Source organism: Excalfactoria chinensis, chromosome 1, assembly GCF_039878825.1.
Source record: "Excalfactoria chinensis isolate bCotChi1 chromosome 1, bCotChi1.hap2, whole genome shotgun sequence".
Classification (NCBI taxonomy): Eukaryota; Metazoa; Chordata; class Aves; order Galliformes; family Phasianidae; genus Excalfactoria; species Excalfactoria chinensis.
Genome location: NC_092825.1, coordinates 48,320,070 through 48,343,177, shown reverse-complemented (window position 1 = coordinate 48,343,177; position 23,108 = coordinate 48,320,070). Strand labels below are relative to the sequence as shown.

Genomic DNA, 23,108 nt, shown 5'->3' with positions numbered 1-23,108 from the left:
GCCAACGTCAGCATAAATAACAGAGGGAAGACAGTGGTGTTGTTTGCATTGTTACTGCAACAGACACCTCTGGAATAGACCGAAAGCAAGGGAAATAACTCACTGCTTCCTGCTGCACTCCCACCTTTCCACTCCAAGCATACAGTCAAGAGCAGTCATGGAAAAACTCCAGCACCAGGCAAAACAAAGACCTGAAGAGTTGTGGGCAGCAACGTCCTGAGCACTCAAGCTAAAAGCTTAGCTCTGAATCTCAGCTAAGTGTGTTCCCGGTTGCAAGGAAAGCTTCCAAGCTGCACCTAGTTTGCAGACATCATCAGCAGCCAAGGCAACTGCAACGATAAGAGCATCCCAGCCGCCTGCTCTTTGGCACCTTAATGGTCTCCTCAGCAACAAGGTTGTTGACTGCAAAAGCGTTGACTGCCAAGCGTACGTGGACACGAAGCTTAGGCTGACGCAGTCACAGGAAGACAGAACAGGACAGGCTGAACACAGAGGCCACCTGGCTCCTCACCCAGGGACCACACTGTAAAGCCTCCTGCCCAGACGTCAAGGGGCTGAGGTGATGGGGAGGAATAGCTCTTCACGGCACAGCCCCTTTTGAGGGCACAGAGACAAAGCATGCCACTTCCCAGCTAGATGCAGCCCTCCAAGATTCTCTTCCTCTCTGTTTGTACAGTATCACGGCAACTAACTAGATTTTAAGTTTGGATTTCTTGGCTGTGGGAGCTGAGATCAGAAGGTGAGTCAGCAGCTGTGTACTCTGGTCTGCAAACAGGCTGGTGTTTGAATTCAAACACTTCTGTGTTGTCACATCCAATTTCAGTATCGCAATTGGGAGTAGCAGTTACTGAACGCGATGGTGTGTGCCCACGGCCTGGAACGTCAGTAAAGAGGAATGAGCTGCTCTGAAAAGAGAGAACTGGACAGGGAGTTCAAAAAAGGCTGACAGGATTTTATTGAAGTTTGAAACACAAAAAGGTCAGATTGTCTCCCACCCCCTCAGAATCCTTTCCATCCAGCACATCGTAACAAAATACCAGCACTCACAGTGACAGCTGGCACAGCTTCCAGCGCACCTAGAACAACGGGTATTATCATAGAATCATAGCATGGCCTGGCTTGAAAAGGACCACAGTGATCATCTGGTTTCAACCCCCCTGCTGTGTGCAGGGTCACCAACCACCAGACTAAGCTGCTCAGAGCCACATCCAGCCTGGCCTTGAATGCCTCCAGGGATGGGGCATCCACAGCCTCCTTGGGCAGCCTGTTCCAGTGCGTCAGCACCCTCTGGGTGAAAAGCTTCCTCCTAACATATAACCTAAACCTCCCCTGTCTCAGTTTCAAACCATTCCCCCTTGTCCTATCGCTACCCACCCTCATCAATTTGCTGAGGCTGCCCTCAGTGCCACTGTGTGTCATTAATATGCTGCTATCTCAGCTTTGAACAAGGAGGCCCAGTTAGCCTTCTGCTGGCTAAGAAGCCAGATATTAGAGAACACGTGTCTGAAGAACGTTGCAAACAGTTGCTGTTAAGATGGTTAAGCTGAATCCTAAAGACCTGACACAATTCCCAGCTGTGGGGTCCATATCATTACCTCCAAGATTTCACAGATCCCTGCTTCAAAGCAAAACTACCATGTCTGTTACTAATCACAGACAGCAGCAAGGGCGATTCCCTGCATCCTCCATAGCTGCATTACTCCGGGCTCCCAGCAGAGGTCGTTACTCATTCCTCAGGCTGAACTTCAGACCCCGGAGCGGCGCGTCTCCATAAGCAGGAAACACACGCTGGGCATCAGGTCAATTTGGGGTTCGGTGCTGCTAAGGCAGCCATAAATCCACTTTCAGGCCAGCCTAACGATGTGGGGGCACCTTCTGTTGCTACCGGACCTTTGGCCTGAAGCAGCCAGTAGTGGGAAACAGAAAAATCACTTAGGATGACTTTGGTGCTTTTTTTTCCCCCCTCCATATAAAATGTAGATGTATGCCTAAAACTGCTCTAGGATAAAGTCATTCCCTAACCCTCATCATTGCATCAGGGTAGCTCTCGGCTGATGCCTACCTGGGTATTCTTCACAAGTGTTTCAATCTAGGATTGAAGCATTGACTTTCAGCAGTGCCAGGCCCAGTAGAACCCATTAGGCTGATTTTATCCCATACCTAACCAGCCAGATACCCTGCAGGCTCTGGGGAAGTTTAGGATTAAATGTCAGTGCATGCTTCTTAAGGCAGTATGTTTGCTCAGCTGCTATCACACAGAATTAAGGACATGTTATTCCTATAGCACAATGCCTTCCTTTGTCCAAGATGCCCGCTTCCCAGCCTCCCCCCCCCCCCAAGCAGTTCAATACTGCTGCGGTGGCAATAGATGCCTGTTGCAAGCAGATAGATCTGTGATGCTGGCGATTATCCGTGGCATTAGCCACCACCTACATTGAACTGGAGTGCTGTGGAGAAGGCAGGATACCTCTGCTGTGGAACAGGTACCCTATTCAGTGCCAGTCTATTATTAATCTTTTCCCCCCAAAGTCTCAGCTGCAGCACTCTCTTGTCCAAATCTCACTGCCTCCTCATGAGGGAACCATGGCAGCACCCTGAGGGCCTGCAATGTTTATTCAGAGATGTAGGCCTTCTTCTCTAAGGCTTCTCTTTCTGGATCACAGAGATGACTTGAAAGCCTGTTACCTCTTCTCCATCTGCATCTGCAGGCTGAGTGACGTGAAGCTGGCCAGAAGGTCTGTAACCTCATCCACCTGTCAGAAGAATGCAGTTGGCCATCAGGCACAGGAACACAGCTGCCCACCGCCACAGAAGAAACCCCCATGCAGCAAGGACTACTCTTCTACCAGGATCGCCAGTAATGCCCAATCCAACTCCTTCTGGTTCCACAATCATGCTCAAAAAAGTCCTAATCTAAGGCAAAAGGACCTTCTGCCCCTTCCTCAGGAGGCTGATGCTCAAACGCTACCTCAGGCAATACAGCCAGCCCTTAAACAGAAGCGTGTTGACACATTACCCAGAATTCAACAATGAATACTTGTGCTGCCTTCTGGCCTTAAAACGATTGTGCCCTCAGTCGACCCGATCTTCAGCTTTCTCTGCTGAGCTGCTAGGCACAGTAACACCTTCTGCATTTTGAATTCCAAACAAAGGAGTCATCATCTATCCTGCCTACTTCACCCAGCAACAGCACATCCACAAGCATGTCTTCAATGTCACCTTGTTTACGCAGCTGAATCCTACTGAACACACAAGTCACAGCAGAAATAGGTGAGTCACGGTAGCTCAGCACTACCCACCTGCTCCTTTGTGCTGGTCATCTGTAGCTTAGAGCAGAGGTCATCCAGCTGTTCCTTTTGCTCGTGCCTCCCTAGACGGTCCAGGTATTCCCGCAACATCTGGATAATCTGAAACCATCAGGAATAAGAGGAAACATCAGACAGCGGCATCAGGCTAGGATGCTTTTAGGAAGAACAGCTGAACTGCTGAGCACAAACCTGATGCTGAGGTACGTAGCAGAGTACATGACCCATAGAAAAAAGCACATATAAAGCGACTGGAGAGCACTAAAGGTTTTATCAGAGGTCAGGGAGTCACCAGGGGTGTCCATCAGCCACAGGCAGATCAGTTACAATCCATTTGTGTGGTTTTAGTACAGGAAAGAGAGACAAGCTCAGCTGAAGAATTACAGAGTTTAGGCTTGCCAAGAAAGCGCCAAGCTTTTCTTTGTGGCCCGTCTTTCCTCACTGTGAGGAGCAGGGATTTCCCAATCCTGCAGGATCTGCTTGTGCACAAAGAACAAAAACCCTTATGGCTATTCTATGGCTCCTGAATAATGCCCACACCTCATGTATGTGAGGCAGCATCGTGACTGCTTTTCTCTCCCATGTCTCCACATATGAGAATGTGCCACAAAATAGAGTCCTGGCTGAAATGTGTGTGTCACGGCTACAACTCCATGCTGTGATTCCTCTCCTGCCACAGGGTATCTGTGGTACTGGTTGCTGAAGAAAAGAGAGAGCTCCATACAGTGTGAGAAGTAAGACATTCAATGGTTGGCCTACCACAGCCAAGAGGTCACACAAAAATCGAGAGCAGTAGTCAGAAAAAAATCAATGTATCTGAAAACAGAAGGAAAAAGCCCAACTTCCCCTGGATAAGCTAAAAGCCTGGAGACAGGTAATTTATACAGCTGCTAAATGATCCTTGACTGAAAGTGTACAGGAGACTGTCAGAAGCTGTAGAGCCTTACCAGAACATGGGACTGTTTCTGTTACCTGTTTCACTTCAAGGCGTACTGCCTCCAGGCTGTGGGAGATTCCTTCCTGTAAGATGTTTAGCTTCGACTTAGCAAGGTGCAGTGGGGTTCTGCCAGCTCGATCCAAGGCATCGACTCTGGCCCCTGTGAATGCATGAGTAAGGGCAGAAAGGGGAGGTCTTTAAGACTTGGTGTTCCTGGGGCACATTGATAGGAGCAGGGCAGGAAAGGGACAGGCAGTAATTGTTATAGAGGAAACGTTACCTCCGCGCAGCAACGTGGTGATGACGGGAACATGGTTCGTGCAGGCAGCTGGGGAGGGAAAACACAGGACACACAACTCAGAGGTACTAGCAAACAACAATGGAGTTTCTACTCAGGTGTGGGACTTGTCACTTCCCACAAGGTTTTTCTGCCATAAAAAAAAGAGGAACAGCTCCACCATTAAGTATAACCTCATGCTCAGGCTTGAATACTTTTGCTACTCGCACTCCTCAGGACTGGCAGAGGGAAGGAAATGGATTTTTCTCTAACTCTGACCCTTAAGTTCTCCTGAGGGGTGAAGTGAATAAAATGCTGAGCATCGTAAGTTTTTAAAGCTGGGGATGCATAGTGTGATGCAGAGGAAAAAGGAAGATGCAGAGGACAAATGAAATGCAGCGGTCACCTCATTTCTCTGCATGCCAAGCTCACCTGACTGGCACTTACCCAAGTGTAAGGGAGTGTTTCCCAGCCCGTCTCTCTGATTTGGGTCAGCCCCATGATCCAGAAGCAGTTGCACTGGAAGCAATAACAAAGAGACATGTTAACTCCTTCCCTCTGCCCCACTGACAGCACCTTACTGGTGTAAGAAAGTTCATTTAGCAGCGCACTGCTGACCCACTGGTCCATGTGGCAGCTTGCAGGCTGCAAAAGAGATGCTTCTGTTCAGCTTATACAGACAGCAAATGGAAAATAAAGAAAATCCTCTGAAATGGACAAGCTGGATGACCGAAGATCCCCTTCCCACTCACCAATGTGATCATTGCCATTGCAGGAGGCAAAGTGCAGGGCTGTCCGGCCTTTGTCATCTGCAGCACAGGGGTCAGTTCCATCCTCTAGGAGTTGCTGCACTGGCGGTGCCAAGGAAGAAAAGGGTGCAGGTAAGTTGAAAGGACACCTGATCAGAAAGGGGTGATGCTACCAGCTTTCTGCAGGTAAATACGGATTCTGTTCAGGGTCAGAGTTCACAGATGAATGCATCCATCAGTTCATGAAACAAGGTGGACTGTGAAGCTGGAGGGTACAGCAAGACAGCCCCCAATCCACCCCCATCACCCCACCCTGAAATGAGAGGGGTTTCTACAGATCCTGACTGTTTCTGATTGTTCATAGACTGAAGACAGGCAAAGGAGGAACAACGACAGGGGGCAAATAACATATGCCAGTACTGCTGATGAATGCTTAGGATCAAAAACTGAGCTGATCTACAGTACATAGAGATCAAGAGAGTCACAGAGAGGTCATGAATCGCTGTGAGAGGCAGACATGTCACACCATGTCATTCATCACACGGGGTATGGCTTAGAATCATAGAACTACAGAATATCCTGAGTTGGAAGGGCTCCAGAAGGATCACTGAGTTCAGCTCCTGGCTCCACATAAGACCACCCAAAAATCAGACCACATGTCTGAGATCAGACAGGCTTGGATCATTACCTTTACATTTTGCCACAAGACTGCTTTCCTACTGCTGATGAATGGGCAAATGCTATGTACCAAAAAGATGGAATAACAGCTGATAATCTAGCTGGACAATCAGCAGCGTGAACCCAATACAGTGAAAAAAATCAATATTACAATCGGTCTCACTCTGCCCAGAGAACGGAACAAAAAGCTCAAGAAAAGCAACTTCTAGATCTGCAGCAACTTAAAGTGAGATTTCTGCAAACCAGCTGCACCTTCCTCCTCCTCATCCTCTGCTGAAACAAAGAACTTGGACAAACTGTCTTTCCAGGAAGCGGCCCCACATCAGGTCGGCAGAAGACTCACCTGTGTCCAGGTCATTGCCATTGGCAGCCTCGCGCAGCCTCTTCAGAGCTGTGGAGGAAAGAAAGCCATTACTGTGAAGCATGGAGAAGGAAGGGGGCAGGGAAGGAAGGAAGGAAGGGGGCAGGGAAGGAAGGAAGGAAGGGGGCAGGGAAGGAAGGAAGGAAGGGGGCAGGGAAGGAAGGAAGGAAGGGGGCAGGGAAGGAAGGAAGGAAGGAAGGAAGGAAGGAAGGAAGGAAGGAAGGAAGGAAGGAAGGAAGGAAGGAAGGAAGGAAGGAAGGAAGGAAGGAAGGAAGGAAGGAAGGGGGAAGGGAAGGAAGGAAGGAAGGGGGAAGGGAAGGAAGGAAGGAAGGGGGAAGGGAAGGAAGGAAGGAAGGGGGAAGGGAAGGAAGGAAGGAAGGAAGGAAGGAAGGAAGGAAGGAAGGAAGGAAGGAAGGAAGGAGGCAGGGAAGGAAGGAAGGAAGGAAGGAAGGAAGGAAGGAAGGAAGGAAGGAAGGAAGGAAGGAAGGAAGGAAGGAAGGAAGGAAGGAAGGAAGGAAGGAAGGAAGGAAGGAAGGAAGGAAGGAAGGAAGGAAGGGGGCAGGGAAGGAAGGAAGGAAGGGGGAAGGGAAGGAAGGAAGGAAGGGGGAAGGGAAGGAAGGAAGGAAGGAAAGAAGGGGGAAGGAAGGAAGGAAGGAAGGGGGAAGGAAGGAAGGAAGGAAGGAAAGAAGGGGGAAGGAAGGAAGGAAGGAAAGAAGGGGGAAGGAAGGAAGGAAGGAAGGAAGGGGGAAGGAAGGAAGGAAGGAAGGGGGAAGGAAGGAAGGAAGGAAGGGGGAAGGAAGGAAGGAAGGAAGGAAGGAAGGAGGCAGGGAAGGAAGGAAGGAAGGAAGGAAGGAAGGAAGGAAGGAAGGAAGGAAGGAAGGAAGGAAGGAAGGAAGGAAGGAAGGAAGGAAGGGGGCAGGGAAGGAAGGAAGGAAGGGGGCAGGGAAGGAAGGAAGGAAGGGGGAAGGGAAGGAAGGAAGGAAGGAAAGAAGGGGGAAGGAAGGAAGGAAGGAAGGGGGAAGGAAGGAAGGAAGGAAGGAAGGAAGGGGGAAGGAAGGAAGGAAGGAAGGGGGAAGGAAGGAAGGAAGGGGGAAGGAAGGAAGGAAGGAAGGGGGAAGGAAGGAAGGAAGGAAGGAAGGAAGGAAGGGGGAAGGAAGGAAGGAAGGAAGGAAGGGGGCAGGGAAGGAAGGAAGGAAGGGGGCAGGGAAGGAAGGAAGGAAGGGGGCAGGGAAGGAAGGAAGGAAGGGGGCAGGGAAGGAAGGAAGGAAGGAAGGGGGCAGGGAAGGAAGGAAGGAAGGAAGGGGGCAGGGAAGGAAGGAAGGAAGGAAGGGGGCAGGGAAGGAAGGAAGGAAGGAAGGGGGCAGGGAAGGAAGGAAGGAAGGGGGCAGGGAAGGAAGGAAGGAAGGAAGGGGGCAGGGAAGGAAGGAAGGAAGGAAGGGGGCAGGGAAGGAAGGAAGGAAGGAAGGGGGCAGGGAAGGAAGGAAGGAAGGAAGGGGGCAGGGAAGGAAGGAAGGAAGGAAGGGGGCAGGGAAGGAAGGAAGGAAGGAAGGGGGCAGGGAAGGAAGGAAGGAAGGAAGGGGGCAGGGAAGGAAGGAAGGAAGGAAGGGGGAAGGGAAGGAAGGAAGGAAGGAAGGGGGCAGGGAAGGAAGGAAGGAAGGAAGAGGGCAGGGAAGGAAGGAAGGAAGGAAGAGGGCAGGGAAGGAAGGAAGGAAGGGGGAAGGGAAGGAAGGAAGGAAGGGGGAAGGGAAGGAAGGAAGGAAGGGGGAAGGGAAGGAAGGAAGGAAGGGGGAAGGGAAGGAAGGAAAGAAGGGAAGGAAGGAAAGAAGGGGGAAGGAAGGAAGGAAGGAAGGGGGAAGGAAGGAAGGAAGGAAGGAAGGGGGAAGGAAGGAAGGAAGGAAGGAAGGGGGAAGGAAGGAAGGAAGGAAGGAAGGGGGAAGGAAGGAAGGAAGGAAGGAAGGAGGAAGGAAGGAAGGAAGGAAGGAAGGAAGGAAGGAAGGAAGGAAGGAAGGAAGGAAGGAAGGAAGGAAGGAAGGGGGAAGGAAGGAAGGAAGGAAGGGGGCAGGGAAGGAAGGAAGGAAGGAAGGGGGCAGGGAAGGAAGGAAGGAAGGAAAGAAGGGGGAAGGAAGGAAGGAAGGAAGGAAGGGGGAAGGAAGGAAGGAAGGAAGGGGGAAGGAAGGAAGGAAGGAGGCAGGGAAGGAAGGAAGGAAGGAAGGAAGGAAGGAAGGAAGGAAGGAAGGAAGGAAGGAAGGAAGGAAGGAAGGAAGGAAGGAAGGAAGGAAGGAAGGAAGGGGGCAGGGAAGGAAGGAAGGAAGGGGGAAGGGAAGGAAGGAAGGAAGGGGGAAGGGAAGGAAGGAAGGAAGGAAAGAAGGGGGAAGGAAGGAAGGAAGGAAGGGGGAAGGAAGGAAGGAAGGAAGGAAAGAAGGGGGAAGGAAGGAAGGAAGGAAGGGGGAAGGAAGGAAGGAAGGAAGGGGGAAGGAAGGAAGGAAGGAAGGAAGGAAGGGGGAAGGAAGGAAGGAAGGAAGGAAGGGGGCAGGGAAGGAAGGAAGGAAGGAAGGGGGCAGGGAAGGAAGGAAGGAAGGAAGGGGGCAGGGAAGGAAGGAAGGAAGGGGGCAGGGAAGGAAGGAAGGAAGGGGGCAGGGAAGGAAGGAAGGAAGGAAGGGGGCAGGGAAGGAAGGAAGGAAGGAAGGGGGCAGGGAAGGAAGGAAGGAAGGAAGGGGGCAGGGAAGGAAGGAAGGAAGGAAGGGGGCAGGGAAGGAAGGAAGGAAGGAAGGGGGCAGGGAAGGAAGGAAGGAAGGAAGGGGGCAGGGAAGGAAGGAAGGAAGGAAGGGGGCAGGGAAGGAAGGAAGGAAGGAAGGGGGCAGGGAAGGAAGGAAGGAAGGAAGGGGGCAGGGAAGGAAGGAAGGAAGGAAGGGGGCAGGGAAGGAAGGAAGGAAGGAAGGGGGAAGGAAGGAAGGAAGGAAGGAAGGGGGCAGGGAAGGAAGGAAGGAAGGGGGCAGGGAAGGAAGGAAGGAAGGGGGAAGGGAAGGAAGGAAGGAAGGGGGAAGGGAAGGAAGGAAGGAAGGGGGAAGGGAAGGAAGGAAGGAAGGGAAGGAAGGAAAGAAGGGGAAAGGAAGGAAGGAAGGAAGGGGGAAGGAAGGAAGGAAGGAAGGGGGAAGGAAGGAAGGAAGGAAGGAAGGAAGGAAGGGGGAAGGAAGGAAGGAAGGAAGGAAGGGGGAAGGAAGGAAGGAAGGAAGGAAGGGGGAAGGAAGGAAGGAAGGAAGGGGGCAGGGAAGGAAGGAAGGAAGGGGGCAGGGAAGGAAGGAAGGAAGGGGGCAGGGAAGGAAGGAAGAAAGGGGGCAGGGAAGGAAGGAAGGAAGGGGGCAGGGAAGGAAGGAAGGAAGGAAGGGGGCAGGGAAGGAAGGAAGGAAGGGGGCAGGGAAGGAAGGAAGGAAGGGGGCAGGGAAGGAAGGGGAAAACCGCTCCCGCTCACCGTGGCTCTCCCTGCCCGTAGGCCCCAAGCGACGGTGGAGGCGGGCGGCCCTGCGCAGGCGGCGGGCCGGGATCTTGCCGGCAGGTTCCTCTCGCTGCCACAGGACGTGCAGGTAGCCGAGGGAGGCTTCCGCCGCCGCCCCTCCCAGCGCCATCCCGGCTCCCAGAGCGGGCTCCGGCTCCGTCCCCGCAGCAGACTCGGCCGCGGCCCCGCCGCCACCCTCCATTCCCTCACGGGCCAGGCCGGGCCGGGCAGTACAGGGTGTGAGGAGAGGGGCGGGAAGGGTCGTCACTATAGCAACGGCTCGCTCGACCAATCAGAGTCGCCTCAACTTAGCGGGTGCAGCCAATGGGATGGAAAGAAACCCAGAAAAGAGGCGGTGCCTAGGGTGCGCTGACGGGCAGGCGGACACCCCAATCAGAGAGAAAAGCCTCTGAAGACAGACAGTTATTTTAACCAATAGAAAGACTAAACATCTCCCCTTCCTCTGTAGCCTTTTCCGGCCGGCCGCCCGGATCGTGCCGCTTGGTCCCACCCCCTCTTCCTGTCTGCGCAGGGACCGCGCCGCGCCATGGCCTACCCGGGGGAGGACTACGACAACGATGTGCGAGCGGGGAACGCGCTGCGAGGATGGGGGGGGTGGTTTGCGGGTCCGGTTCGTGCTCGTCGCGGTAACCTTCCCGCCTCGTCTCTTCACAGGCCACCTACGACCCGTACGCTTACTCCAACGACTATGATATGCACACGGGTGAGTGCGCGGTCTGGGCCGCCCCGCGGGGTGAGAGCTGTAGGCCTCGCTCCTATAATACGCCTCTCTTCCTTCAGGAGACCCGAAGCAGGATCTGGCCTACGAGCGGCAGTACGAGCAGCAGACATACCAGGTGATCCCCGAGGTCATCAAGAACTTCATCCAGTACTTCCACAAGACCGTGTCCGACCTCATCGACCAGAAGGTGTACGAGCTGCAGGCCAGCCGCGTCTCCAGCGATGTCATTGACCAGAAGGTGTATGAAATCCAGGATATCTATGAGAACAGGTGCACGGCTAGACTTGCATTATCGCTGTTTAAAGCCTAATGAAAGTGAATTGTGTCCGGTCTGAAAGAAAGTACTGGTTTTGTACTTTGGCAGTAAAAAGTGACCTCCACATTGTCTGCAAACAAGGGCATGCTTTAGTGGGAAATACTGGGGATAGTTGGATGGTTGGACTGCATGATCTTAGAGGTCTTTTCCAATCGTAGTGATTCTATGATCTGTGTAGATATTCCTGCTCATGCTTGTAGCTGTATTACCTTACCATAAAGAGAATGTGAGCATAACGTGTGTAACCATTCCATACTTAAAGGCCTTGGGCCCTCTGTATAAGAAAGATGTAGAGCTGTTGGGGTGGGTCCAGAGGAAGGCCACATGATGATCTGAGGGCTGGAGTACCTCTTCTGTGAAGAAAGGGTGGGAGCTGGGCTTGTTCAGCCTGGAGAAGGCTGTGAGGAGACCTCATTGCAACCTTCCAGTACTTGAAGGGAGCTTAACCACAGGAGGGAACTCAGCTTTTTCACATGGGTAGATAGTGACGGGACAAGGGCAACAGTTTAAAACTAAACTTAGTTGTTAGGGATAGTTTTTCACTGAGAGGCTATTGAGGCATTGGAACAGGCAGCCCAGAGAGGTTCTGGATTCCCAGTCCTTAGAAGTGTTCAAGGCCAGGTTGGATAGGACCCAGGGCAACTCGGTCTGGTAACTGATTTAGTGGTTGGTAACACTGATGCAAACTAGATGATCTTTGAGGTTCTTTCCAACCCAAGCCATTCTATGATCAGTTTTTTAACTGCTTTGTTTGCCATTCTCATTCCTTACTAACACCAGTTTTGAAGGGAGACGGTGTCCCATCAAGTCCAAGCCTTTTGTATTGTGATTTCTAACTGCAGCTCTGTGATGCTCAGGGACATTTTCTCATACCCCACATCTTATCTTTTAGCTGGACAAAGCTGACAGAAAGGTTTTTCAAGAACACCCCATGGCCAGAAGCAGAGGCCATTGCCCCACAGGTTGGAAATGGTAAGCATTTCTTTTCCACTCTGTTTTCCTAATCAGAGAATGAAGGAACTAAATTACTTTTGATGCGTTAGTGAGCTGGTGCATGGTTTGTATGATTTGTTAATCACTCATCTTTGTTTGCTGCGGCAGCTCCTTCTCTAGATGCTTGTCAGAAAGTGAGATGAATGAAGCATCCTCTTATACTTGTCTTTGTAACTGTGGCAGTAGAAGCATCACCGGTGCCTCAGAGATCCAGTTGCCTGAGCCTCATGGTTTGCTGATATCCAGTTCTCTCATCTTTTCCAGATGCAGTTTTCCTCATCCTGTACAAGGAGCTGTATTATAGGCATATCTACGCCAAAGTCAGCGTGAGTATTTGCTCTGCGTCTTTTAGTTGTGCTCGGTTCTTCTGCCATAAAAGTTAACAAGTTGCACTGCTGTTAAAGCGTCAGTGGTTCCATAACTTTTGCAGAACAATATTGAATAGACTCAGGAGGTGTGGATCGAGTTACAAATAGGGAAGTTTAAAATTCTTGCCTGCTGTCAGTTTAGTAAGGATTTGCTGATGAATGAAAAGCAAGACTTGTCAGTCTGCCTGGGTTGTCTCCTCAGTCTTGGAGGAAAAGGAAACTGCAACAAAGACTGTCTTCGTTTTTTTCCTTGACCCACAAGTTCTGTTTTGTTTCCAGTTCTCTCCCTTATCCCATGTGGAGAGAGAGTGAGTAGACAGTTGCGTGGTGCTGAGCTGCTGCAGGGTTATACCACAGCAGTGAGGTGGGGAAGAAGGAGATGTCAGGAAGTAGCTGAATTTTCTTTCTGTTAGAGCTGTATTAACTATAGGACTTATAGGTCAGTTTTGTGTGTTTCTTCATGGCTCTTTATTTCTTCTTCAGATTAGCAGGTGTACGAGGGGGTGTCACAAGAGGAGTTTGAGTTACTTGTAATTGAAAGACCACATGGGATCAGAGTGTTCTGTGGCTAGGAAGAAACAGGCACCACAAAGGACATAGGAGAAGAAAACAGAAGGAATAATGGTCTATTAAAAAAAACAAACACAACAACAGCAAACCATGCTTCTTTCCCTTAAAAAGGCTAACTTGAAGTCAATAGGAAAATCAGAGTAGTTCTTGACTGTAAGAAAGAAGCAGAACAGGTGTGTGACTTACATGGTGAATGAGTAATAATTGCAGTTTTGGTTTGGACCACAGGGTGGAGAAATGGGTTAATGCAGGAGTCTTTTTGAAGTTCCTAAATCAAAGACTTGCCTGAACAGGTGAAACTGGTTGCTTGAGTTATTTTGCAGGAGGTTCCTATGCTGTCCATGGGGTGTCTACAGGTGACACAAGATAATTCTAGGAAGAGTGATTTCCCTCCTGTGTTTATCGGTCTTCTAGAGCATTTAAAGCTAGTTCTTTATGCATAGGGCAGTGAGGCACTGGCACAGCTGCTCAGAGAGCTGTGGGTGCCCCATCCCTGGAGGTTCAAGGCCAGGTTGGATGGGGCCTGAGCTGGTGGGTGGCAGCCCTGCCCACAGCAGGGTTCTTTAAGGCCCTTCCAAGCTATTCTATGATTCTTTGGTATGATTGTCTAGAAGCAGCTGTGTTGTCAGGATTTACAAAGACCTTTCTTGAGGGGAGGAGGACAAAAAGCTGTGTAGGTTAATAGGCAGTTCTTAGGTCTGGACAGCAGAGAGGAGTAAAAGGAGACTTAAAGTATTCTATTCACATGAGACTTCATCACTTAGTTGTACTAGAAGCTACCTGGGCTTGAAAAGGCAGCCTTCTTCTACTGGACAATAGTGAGACAATTTAATTCGTTCTCGGTGACGTTAGTGGTTGGTGGGTGGTTGAACGTCAGCTCTAATGTCACCAAAACAGACCTATTGCCTTGACTGTTGACTGTCCTTTATAGGCTATTGCCCATAAACTTAGTCTTGCTGTACTTCAGACTAAATGGACTGTACTGTCTTCTCACTGCAGGGGGGGCCCACTCTGGAGCAGAGATTTGAATCTTACTACAACTACTGCAATCTTTTCAACTACATCCTCAGTGAGTTGCTGCAATTAATCTTTGGTTTGTGACTCTTGGAGAAGACTGAATGCAGAGGATTAAGACAGAGAAAGGGAGAGAAACCAAAACATATTTATTTATAGATCACAAGCAGATAATTGGTCTGTAAGCTTTCCGTACGTTTAAATTTACAGGATGAAGAGCACTTTACATCCATGCATTTAAAACCACAGAAAGCCCAAATAGTTTAATGTGCTTTCTGAAATGCCCTAAAGAAGAAAATAATAATTACTTAACTTTCTATCTTGCTGGGAACTCACAGGTTCATTTTGCTTTTCCCTGCCTGTCTTGCAGAGAAAAGAGTGGCTGGGATATACCCCTAAAGCTTATGTGCAAGCTTCCAAGAATCACTGCTGTTGAGCAGTCATGCTTTAGAGATTAACTCAATACACACTCATATTCTTTAGGAATAAAGGCACCTCTTGTAGGTATTGCTACATATTGAATTCCTGCTGGAAGCTTCATTCATCTGCTGCAGTTTTCAACTTGCAGAGATTCTGGTTTTCTTGACTTGTTCCTTCAGTTCTGCCACTGTCTTTGCTCAAGGCATTAAGCCTCTCACCTGTTACTGATATTCTTCTGCAGATGCTGATGGCCCTGCTCCTTTGGAACTGCCCAACCAGTGGCTCTGGGATATCATCGATGAATTCATATACCAGGTATGTGACTCTAAGATTGGGGTATTATTGGTAGCCTTGTGTTAATGCTGTTGAATTGTCAGTCTTTGTGAGGTTCATATCTGGGGTTGAACTGCAAGTCAAAAAGCTTAGGTGAGTGCTGTGATTTATGGGTCACAAAGGAGGTGCAGTTGTAAATGTACAGGTATTTTCAGTTACTGAGAGCTACCTGGGGAGTCTTGAACTGATACTGATATTTCCATTTTAGTTGTTGCTTAGCATTGACTTGGATTGGTTTGTTATTTAAACTCAGCTTCATTTCTACCTAGTTTGTACAAGGCAGCTAACTGTAATCTGTTACAAACCCAAATACTAGATCATACTAGTTTTCTAGTGCTCTGTGGTTTGACTGTAGTTTTGTATTTCTTAGAATGACTTGGTTGTTCTCCTTGTCACCTCTTTAGACATCAGATATGTTTTCAGTTGCCTGTCCTAATTGTCAAAGAGATCTTGGTTCTGTTTTCTGGCCTTTTCTCTCATATTGCCTGCACCATATCAGATATTCTCTAGCTGCTTTAATAGTGGAATAATTTACCATCTTAATTGCCAGGTGATCTCAAATTAACCTCTTTTTCCGTGTGACTTGTAGTTTGTTGAACTGCGTTGTGTGAACAACTCATGAGCTTAGTGCACTTAGATGTAGCATCTCCAGGCTATCCCCTCACCATCCAGTCTGCTCCTTCCCCACAGTTCCAGTCATTCAGCCAGTACCGGTGCAAGACAGCCAAGAAATCTGAGGAAGAAATTGATTTCCTTCGTTCCAACCCCAAGATCTGGAATGTGCACAGTGTTCTTAATGTGTTGCATTCTTTGGTGGACAAATCCAACATCAACCGACAGCTGGAGGTCTATACAAGTGGAGGTGAGATAACTGGGTGAGGTTGGTGTCTGTGCTGCCTTGCTTTGATTTGACTAAGCTCCGTTAGTTTTGTCTGGGAGCTGAATCAAACCCTTAGTAATCGAGTGAGTTTACTGGGAAGAGATTCTCTAAACCTTATGTGAGAAATGCTGATGATTACATTGGAGTTCTTGTTTCTTTTGCTTATAAACAAGAGATGCTGAAAGAAGGGTTTGCTCCTTTGGAGGGCAACATCGTGGTTTGTTGTTGTTTTTCCCTAGGTGATCCTGAAAGCGTGGCTGGTGAATATGGTCGTCACTCCCTCTACAAGATGCTGGGCTATTTCAGTCTGGTTGGGCTGCTGCGTCTGCACTCCCTTCTGGGGGATTACTACCAAGCAATCAAGGTTCTGGAGAACATTGAGCTCAACAAGAAGGTAATAAGAAATACTGTAAACATCCCAGTCTACTTTCCCAAATGCTTCTGTTCAATTAGGCTCCTGAAAGGTTGCCTTAATGAATGGTTCAGCTGAGGAGCTGTTTGTAGCTGTTGCAGTTGTCAGGAGTTTGTTTATAGGTTTAGCTGAAAGAAGTCTCTGGTTCCACAGCTGTGTATGCTAAACACAGCTGGAGCTTTGGCAGTAAGTCAAGCCATATGATAATGACTGGTGCTGTTGTAGCACATATGCTCAATTCTTTAGGAAGTTTGTTTGCTGTGTTGTGCAAGGCTGTGTAATGGGGAATATTATTTGAACTGCAAGTGAAAGCACAATACTAGAAGGATTCATCGCTCCCACCTTGGTCTGTGGCTCATTCTGTTATTTGTGACTGTTCTTACTGTGCACACTCCTACCTTGCATGTGTTTGTTCTAGATATGGGTGTTACTTGTGACAGGTGGTTAAAAAAAGAAGTCCAGCTGCAACACAGTCTTGGCCCAAGACTTGGAGTGAATTGGCAAGAATGAAGGTTGAGCAAAGCTATGTTGTGCACAGTGTAAGAGTCCTCTGCTTGCAGAAAGCTGAAACTGGGAAACATAGGAGGCAGAGTGATCGGCTTATAGAGGCAGTGAGGAAGCTACTGCAGGGATGGGTGTGAGAAGGGGAGGTATCCTGAGATGTGTGTGAGTGGACTGAAGGCCAAGCTGTTCAGGCTGAAGGTGATTGTCTCCCCTCTAAGACTGACTGTTGCTCCTTCCTTCTCAGAGCATGTACTCTCGGGTGCCTGAGTGTCAAGTAACCACTTACTACTATGTGGGCTTTGCATACCTCATGATGCGGCGTTACCAGGATGCCATCCGAGTCTTTGCCAACATCCTCCTCTACATCCAGAGGACTAAGAGCATGTTTCAGAGGACAACCTACAAGTATGAGATGGTAAGAAATAGAATAGGTATAGGCTTCCAAAAAGAAAAGGCTGCTGTCCGTTTGCCTGTCCCTTCTCTGTCACCTGATAACCTCTGTCCAATAGCCTGGCCTTATGTTCCTGGGCTCCTGGTAACTGAGGGATCCTTTGACCTTTAATATTTTCTGTTGGCTGTGTTACTGATTCCTTTAGTTGCTCACCATGCAGTTGCCACTGTTCTGCTTGCATTTTCCCTGTGGGCATTGTTGCTAATGGGTATCTGGTGGAAATGATACTCTCACCAAAGATTCTTACGTCTCAGTCCCATTCCTATCTCAGTGTACTTCCATTATCAGATATATTTTCATTGTCATGCAGTCATTCACAGACTGTTTAAACTTATTATGGGTAAAACAAAGCTCATGTCTCTTTTTAGTTAAGCTGCCTCTGGTGTTTATTGTTTTATTTTGTTTACCCTCTACTGCTGCTGTCTCCTCGTCATCCTTATGATTCATTTCTAACTCCCTTTCATAACCAAATCGTGCAGTTCTTAATTCCATGACACTTCAAGAATGTAGTGTTTAAGTTTTAGCTACGCAGCTTTTGAAGACAGAACTGATATGAATCTTCCTTCTCATTTTTTTCTGCACTGGCCTCTTGCTGGTCTGTTTCAACAGTGTCTCTTAAACTGTGTTCCTTCCCTATGCCTGCTTCTCTGCACTTTCTTGCACCAAAGCAATCAAACCTGTTTCTGGCTATCCAGATTCTGTCTGTTTCTTTGTGCTGTCCCCCCTTGAGTATCAGGACCTTCAGTTGTCAGGATGAAGTGTCCATCTGTGAAAAATGCAGCTCTCTCTTGCACTGTAAGTCCTGAGCACATTGCCAAACTAACAGGCTGTCTTCTCTGTCCCAGATTAACAAGCAGAACGAGCAGATGCACGCTCTCCTTGCCATCGCCCTCACCATGTACCCTATGCGCATTGATGAGAGCATCCACCTGCAGCTGCGAGAGAAATACGGGGATAAGATGCTGCGCATGCAGAAGGGTGATGCTCAGGTCTATGAGGAGCTCTTCAGTTACGCTTGCCCCAAGTTCCTCTCCCCTGTGGTGCCCAACTATGATAACGTGCACCCCAACTATCACAAGGAGCCTTTCCTGCAGCAGCTCAAAGTCTTTGCTGATGAGGTTCAGCAGCAGGCTCAGCTCTCCACCATCCGTAGCTTCCTGAAGCTCTATACCACTATGCCCGTGGCCAAGCTTGCTGGCTTCTTGGACCTTACAGAACAGGAGTTTCGCATCCAACTGCTTGTCTTCAAGCACAAGATGAAGAACCTGGTATGGACCAGCGGCATATCTGCTCTAGATGGGGAGTTCCAGTCTGCCTCTGAAGTTGACTTCTATATTGACAAGGTTGGTATCTGTTCCTTGTTAACTAGGAAATGCCTTCATCCCATAAATTCTGGAAGAGGCAGCACCAGTTTATAATCCAGTCTGTGGGAAACATTACTGTGCCGTGTGAAGGACTTCTCTGCCTACAATGAAGCTGTAGCCCTGATTAATAGAAGTGCCAGTGGATGAGCAGTGGTGGGATACTGCTGGCAGCTTTGGCAAACGTTTCAACCAAGAAAAAAGGATCCTAAGTGTCATCCCCTGGACAAAGGGTGTAGTTTCTCAGTGACCTTGGGAGATGGTAGCTGAGACACAGAGTGCTGTCAGTGTTAGGTGGAATTGTCATCTTTGTTGGTATCCCCTGCATCTCTCCTTTACTTGATAAAGGGGGGGGCATCTTGATCTGTCCTATTTCAGCTGTGTTTATCACAGAAGCAGCATTTAGCCCTGTCTGCTCTAGGTGGTATCTAAATGCAGGTATGATCCTGTCACCAACCTGCCCTTGGAGCTCAACGCAGTGGGAAGTATCTTCTGAGACTTCATTTATCAAAGAAAACAGCAGTAGCTATTAGGTTTTTGCTGCCTGCCAAATAAGGGGAACAGATTGCTCCTTGGTGCAGAGCTGTACCTGCAAGGTCTCATTTGTGCTTTGTCTTCCTGTGCATCTGATCCAAACTGACTTTGCACTGCAGCCTAGCACTCCTAGTAGATTGCACCACTCTTAGCTGCTGGTAGAGGGAAGCAGAGCATGAATTAGGATTGGGACTGTCAAAGTTTTGCACAGAGAGCTGGAAATAGGCAGAGTGAAAGAATGTGGGAAATGAATACAGTGTGAGTTTGGGATCTGTCTCAGGTAAACAAAAGGCATCCCACAGAAAACTGAATACTTGCTGTAGGTCTAGTACACGTCAGGCATGTGTGCAGTGCTGAACTAGGGCTGGAGTGAAGCCCCTTTTGTTGCTTCTCCTGTTTGGCAGTGCTTGCTGTCCCCTGGTAGCACAGTCCTTTTCCTGACCTCGTGCTCTTCCTTCCCCAGGACATGATCCACATTGCAGACACAAAGGTTGCTCGACGCTATGGGGACTTCTTCATCCGCCAGATCCACAAGTTTGAAGAGGTGAGGCCTGGGCAAAACAACTGTATAGTTCTGTAGGAAAAGTGGGGAAGACTTTGAGCCATGCATGGCTGGGAGAAAACATGCCTGTGTATGACAGCTGTACTATGCCTTGCTGGGACAAAGTGCCTCAGCTTTGCATGGCACTGATCAAGGGCAGGTGGTCTGAGCAGCAGCTGCTCACTTATGAAGAATGTTGGGTTTTTTTTGTGTGTGTGTGAGAAGCGTTCATCCAGTTGAAACTCATTGTAAAGGAGAAGGAGGGTTTTACTTTCTGATGTTCCTGACTCCCTTGTTGCTAGATAATTGCAGCAGTTCTCAGTAGTGCAACAAAAGCATGTCGATATCCCCATAACCAAAGGTCTAGAAAGCAGCCTTAGATTTCTGGAGCATGGATGATTACAGTGTTGCATTCAGCCAGGAGGTGACATGCTGCCAATGCTCTGCTCTCCCAGCAGGTGCTGCTGTGGGTTGGAAGCTTTGGCAGCAAAATCCTGAATCAAGGGGGTGGCTGAAGGTTTCTCTGTTAGCGTAGGGTTGCTAGAACATTGCAGCTTTTCCCTAATTCCTCTGCTGTCCTTCTGGAGGGGAGGAAGGAATTTGGCTAATTCCCCTTCCGATTCACATGCTGCTTGCACCTGCATGAGAGCATTTCTGTCAATGGGCTGCTGAGAATGGAGTAGAGATGCTGGGTTAGGGCTGCTGAAGGGGACAGTAGTGTGTGCCGATCAGTGTGTTTTCTGACTGTTTTGCTTTCTTCTAATTCCAGCTGAATCGAACCTTGAAGAAGATGGGCCAGAGACCCTAAAAATTCTGTGGATGCAGCAATCAGCCTGAGCAGAGGAGTGGGTGGGGGGAGATTATTCTCCTTACTGTGAGGGAGGGGAGCTCAGGGTTCTGGCATTTCTGGAATCTCCTGTGGCTCAAAAGGTTTTTGTACTTTAAATAAGCAGACTCATTTGGCTCAAACCGTTCTGCGAAGAACAAGACATCTAATAAAGGAGTGGAATTTTCCTGGTGAGCATTCAGATACTGATATGCTTTTTCCTCCCCCCCCCCCCACTTTGTATAAGAACATAATTGCATCACAAAATACAGGCAGCTGCTGTTGGCTTGTGCTGTCTTTGGCTAAAGCTGTTGCAGGTAGTTGGGGACTAGTCCTACATACTGGATGCAGCAAACGGGCTGTGGGACTAGTTAACAGAGAAAATGAGCTGTTCCACAGCAGTTCCACAGCATATGTAAGAGTTGCAAGGTACTCCTTCTAGCTGTTGCTCCACATTGAGTAAACATGAGTGGTAGTTGCTTTTCTAGAAGGTTGCGTCTTTGATTTCTCCCCTCCCCTCTTTTAATTTCTTTTTAGCTGTTAAGAAATAGAAATGTTTCCAAAAGAATCAGGGTGTTTTTAAAGGAAGAGGGTGGTTATTTTTGAAGCACTCGGCTAACATTAACTTGGATCATCTGATAAGATGCCCTTGCTGGGGGCTGCTTTATTTCAGCACAAGTTATGCCCAAGTCCTGGCCCGTAATGTAATGGAGTTGTTTCTCTGGAAAATCCCTGAGGGTATTTGATTTATTGAAAGCTTTTAAATATTGTGAACCTCAGTGCTAGTTCTTACAGCTCTCTGGCCACCTTGGATTCTTCCAGGCAAATCTGCAGAGCCTTGGAAGAGAAAGAAAGGTTGAAAACTTGTCCTATAAATGGGAATCGAGGACCTATACGTTTTGGGGAAGAGAAAAGGATGCAAAGAATGAATTGCATCTCCTCAGCCCTCCACACCCTCTCCCTTCTCTGTTTGCAGACTGTCTTTAAATACATTGGGGTTTGAGTGGAAGCAGCAGATGCAAATAACTGTGTGTGACAGCAAAGCTACACAATGCCTGCTTCATCTGCCTTTTTTTGTTCGCCTCCCTTCCATTCATTTCCACTGAGAGAAGGGTCCTGGCAGTTCAGCTGGGCTTCATATGTGATTCTGTTTAGAAGTCGGGAGTAATTGTCCTTTGTTGGATTATATGCTATGTTGGAATGAGGGTCGAGTTTCTACTGTCCTTCATACTGTTCAAAAAAATCCCATTTCCCATTAAAAAAAATCCTGTAACTCGAGGAGGCAGGCTACAGGCAACACAGTTTAAATATGGAACTCCTGTTGGTCTCTATCTGCTGCTCCTAGTATCTGCAGAACCTACTGCCCTCAGTTTTGAAGGGTTTGAGGCAACCAAATCCATAAAGAAATGGAAGAGCCGCGAGGCTGCTGCACTGCAGCAAACCACATTGCTGAGTGTTATTCAAGAGAATCCGGTCCCTTTTATTTTTAGAGCTGGCACTTCTGTCTGGGTATATTTACCAACAGCAGCACAGTGACTAAAGCTGTCAAACAGCAACTCCTCTTTTGCTTTCATGTTACCCAAAGCCTCAGTTTTTGGATGTGCATTAAGATAGATATACAACAGAGGAACCTCTGGCAAGGCAGTATCTCTGATCAAAGCCCAGTTCATAGCATTGCAAGTGAATCTAATGTGTTCCTGGGATTTAGTCCATTTTTAACCCGTGATTGATGTTTTTGGATGACAGGCATTCACCAATGCACATACCAACTTACACCTTGCAGTGCTTGCAGGCTGCTTTCAGATACGTGGATATGCTGCTGCTTGTGTTTGTGTCTGCCAGAGTGGCTTCCTGAGGATGTACAGAGACCATCCGCTGCTTGGTGCAGCTGTACTGACTGGCTCCACACCTTGAGAGCGACTGCTGAAACTTAGCTGACCGAGACTGGCACTTGTGGAACGAAGCCAGGAAGAGCTGCTGCATCTCTCTCTCGCAGAGTGGAAAGATGGGCTCAGTGAGATGCAGTGCCTGGCACCACTTGAGACTGGAGGAGCACGGGGTGTTCAGCAGCATCCACAGAGCTTGCTGCTGGGAGTGCACTCTGCTCAGTGGGTTTGTGATACCTCAAGCCTTGCCTTGCTGCAGTGAGATGCTGATAACGTGTGTGCTCTGAGGTAGTTTGGGTCAAATTGGTTTTAAAAGGGCAAAACAAAACACAGGGCTACCTACCTCAGAGGAGGTTCAGGTTGGATACTAGGAATCATTTCTTCTCAGAGCGGTGCTGCAGTGGCACAGGCTGCCCAGGGAGGTGCAGTAACCATCCCTAGAGGTGTTCCAGAACCGTGTGGATGTGGCACTGAGGGATGTGGGCAGTACTGGTGGTATATGGATGGGTTGGATTAGATTATTTTAGAGGTTTATTCCAACCTTAACAATTCCGTGATTCTGCTTTGCGTCTCTGACCTGCAGTTGTGAAGGGAATGAGTGTGATTCTATAATGAAGTAAACATCTCTGAGTCTGTGCTCCCTTAGGATATAGCAGGAAGACACTGTCAGGCAGGGCTGGGGAAGGCTGAGCAGACATCTCTGTTGTTACAAAACCATGGCAATACTTCCTTCCATTTTTCTCTACAAAGTGTCTCTTCATGCCACAGCTATTCTTGGACACTCAAGCTGTACCCTAGAGAATGTATTCTCTTTTTTTTTTTTGCCTTTTACAGCTCTGAGGCCATGGGGTGACAGAAAGAAACGGAGCAAGGAAGGAAGGAGAGTCTGGAGTGTGCCAAGCCTGAGAGCTGACAGGAGAATGGGATCACAGAAACATAGAATGGCTGAGGTTGGAGGGGACCTTAAAGATGATCCAGTTCCAGCCCTCTGCTTTGGGCAGGGCTGCCACCCAGCAGGTCAGGCTGCCTGGGATCCCAACCTGCCTGGACTGGAATGCTTCCAAGGATGGGAATATTTAATTGTGATATTCTGCCCATTTAAAAACATGCAGAGAGTTCTGAGCAATAAAGCTGGCTCATGCTTACACACATGAGAT

At 48.7% G+C, this 23,108-nt stretch overlaps 2 protein-coding genes across 2 annotated transcripts; one reads left to right on the top strand and one right to left on the bottom strand.

Annotated features, from left to right (window-relative positions):
- Positions 1 to 926: 926 nt before the first annotated feature.
- Positions 927 to 10,044, bottom strand: ANKRD54 (ankyrin repeat domain 54). The gene is made up of 8 exons (XM_072346504.1): positions 9,777 to 10,044; positions 6,290 to 6,337; positions 5,272 to 5,370; positions 4,967 to 5,038; positions 4,523 to 4,570; positions 4,278 to 4,402; positions 3,300 to 3,407; positions 927 to 2,753 (listed from the first exon to the last, which is right to left on the bottom strand). Exons 1-8 carry the CDS (start codon positions 10,000 to 10,002, stop codon positions 2,682 to 2,684), a joined length of 798 nt encoding a protein of 265 aa, XP_072202605.1. The 5' UTR covers positions 10,003 to 10,044; the 3' UTR covers positions 927 to 2,681.
- Positions 10,045 to 10,269: 225 nt separating this feature from the next.
- EIF3L (eukaryotic translation initiation factor 3 subunit L) lies at positions 10,270 to 20,267 on the top strand. Its single transcript, XM_072346491.1, has 13 exons — positions 10,270 to 10,380; positions 10,476 to 10,524; positions 10,602 to 10,812; positions 11,751 to 11,830; positions 12,116 to 12,177; positions 13,789 to 13,858; positions 14,465 to 14,538; positions 15,247 to 15,418; positions 15,676 to 15,830; positions 16,597 to 16,767; positions 17,649 to 18,146; positions 19,162 to 19,242; positions 20,009 to 20,267. Exons 1-13 carry the CDS (start codon positions 10,348 to 10,350, stop codon positions 20,045 to 20,047), a joined length of 1,695 nt encoding a protein of 564 aa, XP_072202592.1. The 5' UTR covers positions 10,270 to 10,347; the 3' UTR covers positions 20,048 to 20,267.
- The last annotated feature ends 2,841 nt before the right edge of the window (positions 20,268 to 23,108 follow it).